This window comes from Procambarus clarkii, chromosome 40 (assembly GCF_040958095.1).
Source record: "Procambarus clarkii isolate CNS0578487 chromosome 40, FALCON_Pclarkii_2.0, whole genome shotgun sequence".
NCBI lineage: Eukaryota > Metazoa > Arthropoda > Malacostraca > Decapoda > Cambaridae > Procambarus > Procambarus clarkii.
Window position 1 is genome coordinate 31,419,287 of NC_091189.1, and position 13,131 is coordinate 31,432,417.

General features: G+C 37.7%; 1 protein-coding gene across 3 annotated transcripts in view; it reads right to left on the bottom strand.

The window, feature by feature from the left end:
• The window catches only part of Ire1 (serine/threonine-protein kinase/endoribonuclease Ire1), a 148,793-nt gene extending 135,715 nt beyond the window's left edge, over positions 1 to 13,078 (bottom strand). Inside the window, exons 1-4 of one of the 3 annotated variants that reach the window (XM_069338944.1) lie at positions 12,734 to 13,078; positions 9,222 to 9,342; positions 6,266 to 6,308; positions 5,600 to 5,748 (exon numbers count right to left, since the gene is read on the bottom strand). In XM_069338944.1, the coding sequence (XP_069195045.1) occupies positions 5,600 to 5,748; positions 6,266 to 6,308; positions 9,222 to 9,342; positions 12,734 to 12,856 (436 nt within the window). In that variant the 5' untranslated portion in view covers positions 12,857 to 13,078. The remainder of the gene's footprint in view (positions 1 to 5,599; positions 5,749 to 6,265; positions 6,309 to 9,221; positions 9,343 to 12,733) is intronic. The other 2 variants (XM_045742067.2, XM_069338945.1) reach the window with 2 other exon arrangements.
• Between the last annotated feature and the right edge of the window lie 53 nt (positions 13,079 to 13,131).

Genomic DNA, 13,131 nt, shown 5'->3' on the forward strand with positions numbered 1-13,131 from the left:
TTCAAGTGAAGACACACTGTACTTTCATTATACAGTACTATAATGATATAAAACCATCTAAGAATTGTGTATTATACCATTTTTAAAGTACAGTATACCATTTTTAAAGTTTAATCCTTGATCTTAAAATAATATGAAATTCTGTATAAAAAATTTACTTAACTTATTAGTACTCTTTGTATCTGAAAACACAATATTATGTTACAGACCATCTATAACAAAGGCAGGCAGTAAGAATGCACTTAATTTGGATAATAAACTTCTGACCAACGGGTTACACCAAGTTGAAACTGGAAATATCAATCTTTGTACCAATTTTTAGTCAAATTGGAAGAGGGGTTAGAGTTGCAATTTGCATCATAGCCAGCCCAATTGCCCTGAAATACATCAAAGTTTAATCATTCTAACAAGCTGAAATAAAAGAAGTTTAGCTATCTTTCTTCTAGAATAATTTAAAAAGTTTCATGAACATATTACTCAAAACATTACATATTTGAGAATGATTTCTACCCTATCAAAATTCCCTTAAACTGAAGCTTAATCATAAAATGTTTATAAATTGGCTATAATAAAGTGAAATGAAAAATTAATGGTCAGGACAATATATTTGGGTGAGGTTGTGCAGAATGGAGGCCAAGACATTATAATGTGGTGGAGCTAAACACAACTAATGGCAAATTATAAACTATTTGGCAAGAAGGTTAAGAAAATTATACATAATACTACTATACATTCTTCTGTAGCAACCTAAGGATATGTAACAACTTAAGATACAGAACGAGCATATGAAATGGTTCCTTAACCCCTGGGCTGCTCTTGTGATTATAGCCTGCAACACGCCCAGGCGCAAGAAATAAAAAAAAAAAAAAAATATTGCCCTTATAAAAGTTTTCATTTATGTTCCCTGATCACCAAAAAAAATCGTAGGTGACATATTTTGGCCACAATAGGGCGAGGAAGTTTTGCAAAAGTGAGGTATTGAGAGAGCAATCGTCGGAGGCGGTCAGCTCTGCCCAAGCTGTCAGGCGGGAGTTGCCACAAAGATATTATTACCTAATTATTTCGATGTCTCTGATAGATTTTTTCTTAGTTTTTTCCAATAATATTATTTAATAGTGTGTAGTGTGATATATTTATATAATAAAATGTGTGAATTATTGCTATACTAAAAATTATGGTGTGCATATTAATCATTCAATTATTATGTTCATAAAACAATAAATAAATAGTTTTGCTGTTATTACACTGTATACACAGGTTATATATAAGTATCTGCATGTTTTGTTCACCATAACGAGCCACTAAGTTGGTATGGTGTCAAAACAACGAGGAGTGACTGCCGCACACCAGCCAGCCAATGCCGCCACCACTCCAACAACAGCTCACTCACCAACATTCTTCCTCTCCACCATACTGTTTTTGCCTTTATTCACTATATACAGACATTATATATAAGTTATATATAAGTATCTGCATGTTTTGTTCACTATAACGAATTATTAAGTTGGTATGGTAAGTCATAAAAACGACGAGTGGCCGCCACACACCAGCCAGCCATTGCCACCACCTTCCCTCCCTTGCCTCACCTCACTCGTCAACACTCCTCCTTTCACCATACTTTTTTGCTTTTATTTACTATATACAGACATTATATATAAGTATCTACATGTTTTGTATCTGTTTGTTTTGTTTAAGGGTTAAATGTCTCCAATCCCTATCTGTAATTACTTCCTGCGCTCGAATCCCCAAATAAATTTTTTTCCATTAGATTTGTGAACTAAGTTTTAATTTTTTTAATTATTTTTAATTTTTAGAACCCTCCTTCAACAACCACATCATGATAAAGGATGTTTAATTAGCTGAGCCACTATTGGGTTTAAACAGGCAAATACAACACATGCAGGTAAATTAGTAAAACAAAATCCTCTCATTAAATCAAACTATTTAAAATTATAAACTTTTAAGATTATATCTTGATCAGCAGATGCTAGTTTCAAATTTTGCTGCCATTCTCTGGTGCTGTGAGTGGCCATGAATCAACACATCCTCCAAATAGACAGTACGTTTTAATACTAAATGTAATAAGTACATTTCCTGACTGTCAGGAATAGTACATAAATACACTTAATTGTGCCGTTACATTTACCTCCCTATATATTCTCCTCGTTTTCTTTTAAGACACTCAATATTTTAGGATGAAGTTTTCATGTTTAATTCTATATACTGTACACAAGTTTTAAATATAAAGAATTTTTTTCAGTTTTATTAAACAATAGAGATTTTATACAAAATTTGAAAATATCTTCAGTTACTTTATAACTTATTGAAAGATTTTAGTTTTGTTTTATTAGTTTTATAAAACAATATAGCTATAGGTTAAGTACTAATTGTAATTAAGAAGCAATAAAATGCTTGTCCTCATACACTAAGATGGTTAGGTTAGGTCGTGGTTTTCTATTCAGCTTTTCAGGTAAACAGTGGTACCTCGGCTTACAAGCACCCCTGGTTATGAGTTTTTCAGGTTACGAGCAGGATTTGCTCGGAAAATTTGTATCGAGATACGAGCGTTGCCTCAGGATGCGAGGGTGTTGATACGCGTACGGGCTGACCTAGCACATGGTGGCACGGCGATCGCCACTCAGTTTACCAGTGTTTTCAAGTAGGCCAGAAGAGTGCATCAGTGTTTGTTATGAAGGTGAATGGCCTCATTCAAGAAAGTTTGAATACACTTACATTAATTAAAAAAAAAAAAAAATGTATTCCAATATTCCAGCTAACAATTGTGAAAATGTGTTGTTAAAGGTTTTATCATGCAGCCAAAATAAGAGAAAACATGTGGTTTTGCCTACTTGGGGACGGTGTTACTGATAATATAATTAGTTACTTTTTCCCAGCATCACGGGCAGGTTGGCCGAGAACTCGAATGACCTAGCTGCCATCTGATTGCAGTTAGGTATATCACAGTCAGGATAATACAGCCTATAGCAACAATCTTCAGACAATGAATGCATCTCAGATTAACCTGTCCACTCAAAACAATATACTGTATTACATTTTTATATCAAAATCCTCAACAGATAAAATATCACGTACAGTGTAACCTTGGTTTACGAATGCCATGGATTTCGAGTTTTTTGGTATACTAAGTCCATTTCCTCATAAAATTTGACTTTGTGTACAAAGTTTGCCTTGTAATACGTGTCGTCTGTTGATACAGTACTTGTATAGGTCAAGCACGTGGTTCTGCTGGACGCAGGGCGGGGCATGCTCAGTTTAACAGTGTACCCCGCCTAGTGACGACCACAGTTGAATTCTTTGTGAAGAATTTCATTGTTTTTCTGCTTTTTTGGTTTCTGAACATAAAAGTTCTTATTATACATCATGCCATGGGTCCAAAGAAAGTTAGTGGTAAAGTTCAACCTAAGAAAATAGTTGTAAGTAGAGGCAATAAAGGATGTCCCTTCCTTATTAAGAAAATGTGTACAGTATGGGAAGTTTTGCTGAAAAGATTCACCCAGATAAAGCTGTAGCAGGCTTTCTCTCCCAAACTGCACGCATTAACCTTTTTAATGACAATGTGATGTCTTGGTACAGACAAATGTTAAAATGGAGGGAAAAACAAGTATCTATTGACAGATTCTTGTTAAGACAAGCAGGCAGTGAGCCACAACCAATGGAATGCATACGTAAGAGAGAGAGTACCCCAGAAATGTTATTACTTCCTGATGTTATAATGGAAGGGGACTCCCCTTCCAAACACTAAGACCTCTCTTTCTCCCCCCCTCCTCACCGTTTCCATACACCAACAAGAGTCCTCAATAAAGGTAAGGTATAGTAAAAAATATGAGTAGTATTCTGTATAAAATGCATTTTTAACACTTTCGCCCATGAATGACGCAGCATTGCGTCATTTTTTTATTAAATGGAATTCCAGGAACGACGCAGCATTCCATCGTTTCCGGCGGCAAATTGGCGGCGCCTTCGAGAGAGGGGCGGGGGCTTCAGGAGGGGCGCGCCACGGTTTTGGACATTATATGCATACACATCTTGTAGGAAATTTCATTGCAAACACAATGATACCAAATTGAAAGACCTAGGACCAGAATTGAGGTAACAAAGTTGAAAAGAGTATACCATTTTATTGCTCTTTATTAGTGCTCACTGGGGTAACGCTCTGTCACTATCTCTGTTTGCTGTGGATGGTACGCCTGGCTTTTGGACTTTATATATGCATATAGTCCTGTAGGGAATTCTACTGTGAACACAATGATACCAAAATGAAAGACCTAGGTCGAGAATTGAAATGTCTAAAGTGAAGAGAGTGTACACATTTTATTGCTCTTGCGCGCTCCCGGGTAACACGCTCTCACTTTCTCACTTTCTCGCCGGGCTTTTGGGATTCATATGCATTTGGTTCTGTAGAGAATTCTATTGCGAACACATTGATATTAATTTGAAAAACCTAGAACGAGAATCGAGATGACAAAGTAGAAAAAAGTAACACTTTTCAGTATTACCGCGCTCTCTAATGTTGAGAGAGGAGCCTTGGGGGAGGCGCCCTGTGGCGCAGCGCTCTCTTTCTGGTAACCTTGGCCCACTTTCATCTTGTCGGCGGGGCATTATATGCATGTACTCCTGTAGAGAATTTCATTGCGAACACAATGATACCAAAATGAAAGACCTAGGACCAGAATTGAGGTAACAAAGTTGAAAGGAGTATACCAACATTATTGCTCTTGATTAGCCCTCACTGGGGGTAATGTGCTGTCACTTTCTCTGTTTGCTGTGGGTGGTACGCCGGGCTTTTGGAGTTTAGATGCATTTACGCCTCTAGAGAATTCTATTGCAAACACAATGATACCAAAATGAAAGACCTAGGACGAGAATTGAGGTAACCAAAGTGAAAAAGAGTGTACACATTTTATTGCTCTTGCACGCTCCCAGTTAACTCGTTCTGACTTTCTCTGTTTGCTGCGGGTGGTAAGCCAAGCTTTTGGAGTTTATATGCATTTACGCCTCTAGATAATTCTATTCCGAGCACATTGATACCTAATTTAATATCTTAGGACGAGAATTGAGGTGACAAAGTGGAAAAGAGTATACACTTTTCAGAATTACCGCGCGCTCCCGTGAAATGCCAAACGCCACCTGGGGTAGTGTGGCGCTCGCGGGCCCAAAGCGCCAAAGTGTTAAGTAAATATTTTTGGGTGTGGGAAACGGATTAATTAAATTTACATTATTTCTTAAGGGAAAATTCATTTTGGTTTACAAATTTTTGGTGTATGTACGGTCTCTAGAATGGATTAAATTCATAAACCGCCACTGTACTATAAATCATAGCAGCTTGCAAACATTCATGTTTTCTATGCGTGGGTCCATCGGTTAGGTTAGATTTGGGCAATTTAGTATATTTTCTATACATTGTGACTTCTCAAGAAAATGGGCTGCTCAGCATCCTGGTATGCTGGGCTAAGGCTTGGTGGTATTAGAGACAAGCTCGGGGAGCTACTGAAGGATTTCCCCAAAAAATAAATAATTGTAGGATAAATCAAGAAATTTAATAATGTATAACTAACGCCAATTATGGAATGCAACATACCAAGATAAAAAATGCCATCACTAGAACGACATGGAGAGTTGGCCACAAGCTGGGGAATAGTAAATGGAAGTTTCTTCAGTGGTTCACGATTACGGCCTAATGTGTAACGGTACAGAGACCCATCTTGGGGATTGGGAAAGAATTTTGGTCTGTTGAAAAAAAGAAAAAACATTTAAAAATAAAAATTTATAAATTCTCTAAAGCGTCATTAAATGGCAGCAAGAAAGCAAAAGCTGTAAAACAAAGGTAATTTAAATACACCAATTAAAGGCGTACAAAAGGGGTTGCATGTTAAGGTGGTCCAAAAACTACAATAATAGTTTATAGACATTCTTCAATTATGAATAATTCTTCAAATAAAAATAGGAGATAATGTTTTATATCTGCACAATAAGTAAGGATATGGAAAGAAAACAGCTGTTGATAAACCATCATTGAAAAAGATGAAAAAGATTAGATATTTTTTATACTACTGTACTAACTGATGGACCTTAGCTACTTCAAAATGTTAAAAAAAAACATTTTCAATTAAAAAATCAATGTTTAACTAAAAGATTACTTCTTGAAACAAAATAAGACAGGAGTAAATTAATTAGAGAATGGCTAGTATATAACCTCAGGTTTGAATGACAAATTTTATACTAAAACCTCATAAATGTAACTCACAATGGTGGCTGTGAAGAATCAGTTGGATTGATAATGACTGGATCTGAAAATAAACAAAAACTGTATACTATACCTGGTATCAATTGCAATACAAGCAGCAAATATTTATCTGTTAATAATATGTACAATACCTTATTTCTCATAAAAGCAATAAAAGAACAAGTGTAATACTGTATGAACTCAATTATCCAGATTCTACTAAACTGGATAATGGGGTCATCTGGACAAAATTGCAACCGGATTGTTTTATGTCCATATCCAGATGCATGTTCATAGAATCTGGATGACCGGAGATTTGTCCGGATACAAATATACATGCAGAGTTTAAATCAAATCTGGATAACTTTCTACCAACTCGTCCGTATCTGGACTGAAATCCGGACAACCGGAGATTTTTCTGAACATGGAAGTCAGGCATCTAGCCGTATCATATTAATCCCGTACGGCTGTGGTTCAAGGAAAAGCTGCTCATCGTGGTATAGGTGGTATTGGGGTGGGTGGTTTCAGGGTAGTGGGTATCGGGAGGGAGGGGAGAGTTGGGAGGGACTGCCTGGGGGATATGGGGCATGTGGAGGGGCCTATAAACTGTTTAAAATACAATTACGTGTGCAATTGTTGGCAAATCCAAGAAACCAAGAGCCTTGCTTAGACAGCAAGGCTCAATGTACACTCATGGTGTACACATGAGATCTTTCTTTCTTGGTTTTGGTTTTGGGCTTTGCTGTTGCTTGATAATGCACCTTCACACCCCAGAATTGACACACTAATCTCGCAAGATGGCAAGATAACGTGTATGGCACTTCCTCCTAATACCACCTCTCTCATCCAGCCTATGGATCAGGGAGTTTTGTGCCACGAAGAGGTTGTACACCAAAAAGATGTTCGATGAAGTTTTGGTGGTTTTGTCTCTCGAGGAAGATATGGAACTCAGAGTGGATAATGGGGCTAAAAGAACCCTTGAGAATGTGAAGAACTATTCCATCAAGGAAGGAAATTATAACTGGGCCAAAGTGTAGAGTGAAGTAAAGGAATCGACTTTGAAGAATTCCTGGAAGAAACTCCTCCAGTTACAGTCAACAATGAAGAGGAAGAAGAAATGAATTTTCAAGGATTTACAGATGAAATCCATTGAATGTTCAGAAATGCTGGTGAAAATGTAGAAAGACAGGATGTGGTTGAATGGCTAGAGAGAGATGCTAATGACCCAGGATATGATATGATGAGTGAAGAAAAGATTCTCCAGTCTGTTACTGGTGAGGTGGATGAAGAGGAAGAGGATGACAATGGCAATAAGGAACCAACACCACAGACAACAAAATACAGTTTACTCATGTCCTCTGTTGACATGTTAATTAATTTTTCATCCAACTGTGCTAATCCAGAAGTTGGAAACGTGTATCAGTACCTGAGGCGAACCAAAGAGCTGATCATAAGAGAGGCTAACGAACACAGGAGGCAAGCTAAACTCTATTCTTATTTGATAAGAACTGCAAGCCTTCAGGCAAGCCTAAGAACCTTCAACCAGTGAGGCCTCATAAGCAAGCCAAGGGCCTTCAACCAGTGAAGCCTCACAAGCAAGCCAAGGTCCTTCAACCAGTGAAGCCTCACAAGCAAGCCAAGGTCCTTCAACCAGTGAGGCCTCACAAGCAAGCCAAGGACCTTCAACCAGTGAAGCCTCACAAACAAGTCAAGGTCCTTCAATCAGTGAGGCTTCAGCAGATGGCAGTCAAAACTGATCTTGTCAAGCTCATGTACTGTACAGTAATTTTAAGTGTTAATTTTAGTGTTGTGTTAGGTTAGGTTACATATATTTTCAAGAATTCTTAACTTCAAGATGTGTAGCATTAATCAAGAAGTCGAACTACAGCAAGGTAAGTTGAAGTTTCTGTTTAAAATTAATTACAGTACTGTACTTGAATATGTTATAATTATAGCGTGTGTGTGTGTGTGGCAATTCAAATTATGTTGGTTGTGGAAATAAATTGTGAATATGTTCACTTTTGGACTTCCCCAGTAAAAAGTCTGCTAATATGGATGTCGGGTTTATCTGGATGGGGGTCCTTCCCATATACAGTACAGTAGTTTAAATAATCGAGTTCATACAGAATATCAACATCTCGCTTTCATTTATACTGTACTTTCACCCTCATTAATACAATAGGACAAAGTGAATACATTCTCCCATACTACTAAACTGCTCTATTATGCAGAGAATGTCAAAATAATATGGATGAAATAAATTACTCAACCCACACACCTAGTTGTGCTTGCGGGGGTTGAGCTTTGGCTTTTTGGTCCTGCCTCTCAACTGTCCATTAACTGGTGTACAGATTCCTGAGCCTATTAGGCTCTATCATATCTACATTTGAAACTGTGTATGGAGTCTGCCTCCCCCCCACATCACTTCCATCCATTAACTACTCTGACACTGAAAAAGTTCTTTCTAAAGTCCTTGTGACTCACTTGGGTACAGAGTTTCCACCTGTGTTCCCTTGTTTGCGTACCACCCGAACAAGAATGAAATGAAAGTGATGACCAAAATGTTGTCACTTTCATCTCATATGTGTGGGTTGGGTTATATGAGCCATCACCTTTTACTGTGAATCTTTTAGCATTTATAGAAAGTCACTTATTTCTGAGCTACACCATTCAATTGTTGCCTTAGGCAAGTGGTTTCCAAACATTAAGTTACTATGATACCCAAAAACCAATGCTACCAATATATTAAAACCAATGCTACCAATATATTATTTATATTTCATCATTTGATAAATATGGCAATTTTTAACGTTTTGGGAACCTATTTTACATTTACAGTATAACATCTATGAATAATTATGTTCCAAGTACCGACCGATCAACTTACAGCACAAAATTAGGAACATCACACTTTAATAAGTCAGGGACCCCTTATATGGTATTATAACAACTAATTGAAGGATTGGCAGTACTGTACCATCTTTGAGTGTCCATTTGAGAGCTCCGGAAGATTTGGAAATGGCATGAAGAGCACCATCAAGTGTTGATACCAACAAAGTTCCATCATTATTATCTGCTAAGAGTTCAGTGCTTGTAATCTGCATAATGAAAATAAATGAATAAATTAACAAAATAAGAGCAAACAACAATACCAAGATACATTTCACCAATTACAAAAAATTTAACTTCATTTAACATTTATACAATAGGCTATGAAAGAATTATTCTATATACAGTATTTGACAACAATTATATCATATTTACTGTACATTCTTGTTTTGCAAATAAACAGTCTTCCTGGAAAAGTTATGAATTTAATCCCACAATATCTGAACAGCAAATATGCGAGTTTTCTGAAATGTGATTAAGTTACTTGTTTGTAACCAAGTCATAATTACAAACAAGTAATCATAGTAACATGTTAGTCATTGGAGGGCTCATCAAGCCAGGTTATGCATCAGCCCCCCCCCCCAATCCTTGGATCTATACATCCTGAGATACACTATTTAATAAAATGAAATTAAGTGCATGACACTAATTCACTGCCGGATTTACCTAATTTACCTGAGGGCCACTAACTCTAGTGGCCTTGACGAGGACAGGAAGGTCACCCTTGTCGAAGGTCCCCCTACAGTACACACAGGAATCACAATAGCGTGATATAGTATATCAAATGAACAAATCCACAAGGGCCGTGATGAAGGTTCAAACCTACGCACGAGATGTTTACAGCTGCTCCTTAGTCAACTGTGCCATGACATGATTAAAAGAATTGCAACCTGGAGTGCTACTGCCATCACTAGGATCCTGAAGCTTCTCCGAAGCCTAATCAGGTTTTCACACAATTCTCCCATGCACCCGGGCTCCGTCAACCAAATATTCTACCTCTACACCCTTACTTCAATACACACAGATATCACAATAGCGTGATATGTCAAATGAACAAATCCACAAGGGCCATGATGAGGGGTTTGAACCAACATCATGGAACATCCTGTGCACAGGTTCGAACCCACATCACAGCCCGTGTGGACTTGTTCATCCCCCTACAGCATTTGCCTTGATGATCTTTTCCAGGTATATTTTGAAATTCAGCAGTTTTGGCAGTTACGGCTTTAGCGGGTAGCTGGTTCCATGGGTTTATAATCTTGTTGGTAAAAATGCATCTGTTCTCAGTCCTACATTGTGGCTTGTTGAGCTTGAAGCCATTGCTCCTTGTTTGTGTTACATCTGACCTTCTGAAGAAAATATCCAGATCAACATCCTCTAACATGTTCAGTATTTTAAAGTTTCAATGAGATTTGCCTTGTCAAGTGTGGTTTGTAGTGCTGTTAGCTCTGTGGCCTTCAAGCATTCCTGATAAGAGAAATGACTTCACTCTGGAATGACTTTTGTTGCCTGGTGTTGCACCTTCTCCAGAACAGCTATGTCCTGAAAATGAGGTCTCCATCCTTGGATACAGTAATCTAAGTAGGGGGGTGGAGGGGGAACCAGAGATTTATACAGTTGAACCATTACCTTTTCCTTATAGCCAAAAGTACGCTTGATTACCCCAACAGTTTGGTTAGCTTTTCTGACTGCTGCACCCACCTGTTGTGCAACTTTTAATGAGTGGTGGATCTTGACTCAAAGGTCCCTTTCTTCATCAATCTGCTGTAATGTAATGCTATTAATTTGGTGGTCGTGGCGTGGGTTATTATGCCTCACATGTATTGGATTGCATTTACCAATGTTAAAAAGCACTTGCCAGTCTTCTGACCATTTGTGGAGTTCATGTAGCTCTCTTTGTAAGGCTTCAATATCATTATCATTTCCCACTTTACCATAAATCTTTGTGTCATCTGCAAATTTGATGATGTGGTTTGTAAGATTCTCGGCTATATCATTGATGTATATGACAAAAAGGGTAGGTCCCAAAATGGACCCTTGTGGCACCCCACTTATCATTTTTCCAATCAGATTTATTTCTATTTAGCGCAACCCTTTGTTTTCTTTCCTTCAACCATTGTTTTATCCATTCTAATATTTTATCATTTATGTGTATTCCATGGGCCTGTAATTTCCTTGCCAGTCTTGCATGTGGTACCTAATTAAAAGCTTTAGCAAAACAGGTACACTACACCCACCAGAAGGTCTTTGAGTAGCTGGTTACCTTTTCCAAAAATGTGAGCAAATTTGTAAGGCAGGATCTGTTTTTAACAAATCCATGTTGTGTCGATAGTACAAGGTTATTCACTGAAAGATGGTGACTGATTCATCCTTTGAGGATTCTCTCCACGAGCTTGCAGATGTGTGATGTCAAGCTTATCGGCTAGTAATTTTCTGCCGAGCTCTTACTGTCTTTTTTGAAAATAGGGGTAACATTTGTATATTTCCAATCTAGAGAGACTACCCTATCGTGCAGATTTTGTGAAAAGTAGTTTCAGCAGCAGGCTGAAACTACATAAGCATAATGAGCTCAGGAACTGTTCAATACAGTATTCATTTTGTTAAGCAAGTTGGTCTTGAAAAGCTAGTTACATAGTTTAATGTATATATCAAGTTTTTTTTTATAACAATGGATTCAAGAACTGGACCACAACAATCCCTAAGTAAACAAATTTACATTTGTGGCGAGCTAATTATGTATAACTTGGATGAAAATGTTAAATAACAATAGTAATAATAATTTTTATTAAAAAAAAATATACAGAATACAGTACAGTGGTTAAATAAGTCCCATAAAATGCACATGAACCCATCACCACTATCCACTGGATGGGGGGTCGTGTGCAGAACAAACATCAAATATGAAACTAGCTTACCATATGCTAGTGTTTGTGGCTGTACAAGAATGTAAGAAACTTATATATTTATTTATTTATTTATATATATAAGTTGCTTAGCTTAGTGACTTTTTTTTTTTAGATATATACAAGAGTTGTTACATTCTTGTACAGCCACTAGTACGCGTAGCGTTTCGGGCAGGTCCCTGGAATACAATCCCCGCCGCGAAGAATCGTTTTTACAACCAAGTACCCATTTTACTGTCGAGTTAAACAGAGGCTACAGTTAAGGATTTGCGCCCAGTAAATCCTCCCCGGCCAGGATACGAACCCATGACAAAGCGCTCGCGGAACGCCAAGCGAGTGTCTTACCACTACACCACGGAGACTATACCTGTAGTCGGTGTCGAACCCATTGATTTAACAATATACATTAAATTTTTGGGAACCAGTTTATCAAGACTAACTTACTGGGCTACATGAAATTTGGGGTTCAGTCCCTGAACTAATTATGTGCTGCTGTAAGCTTTTCCATTACCGCCCACAGGATGGCTATGGAGTGCATTATAAATTAAACAAGCCCATTGGTACCACTAAGCATTTCTGACAATTTAAAATAATTCAGTTCTGTTACTGATGTTTAATGAGCTAAACACTTAAAAATAAATAGGAATTAATACTTAATAATTATAATTCATTATCCTAATCCTTGCATCATACTAACCTTTTCCTTAATTTGAGCATTTGTTTGCTTTAGCGCACTACTAAGCTTAAAGGCACAACATATAACCAATGAAACATATGTGACAGCTAAGATCCAAGGTGACTCTCTTTTTGTCCAAAGCATTGCGTCTTGTTAACGTAAGTGACAACGAAGGACTTATGTTACATTATCGTTACTCGTCTTGTTATTTAGGCCTGCATAGTTAAAACCGCGAGGTGCTTGATAACGTTACATTCCTGGCTGCAGTGTACGCCAAGCCTGATGAAATTAAGGTCACACAACACCACGCGTCACGTCACGTTACCACATCTCAGCTGTTATTGTTGTGGACGTGACGTAGACTGTGAGAGGTGACGGTCGGAGACGCAACTCTCGCCGCCACGTCGTAACGCAGTGAC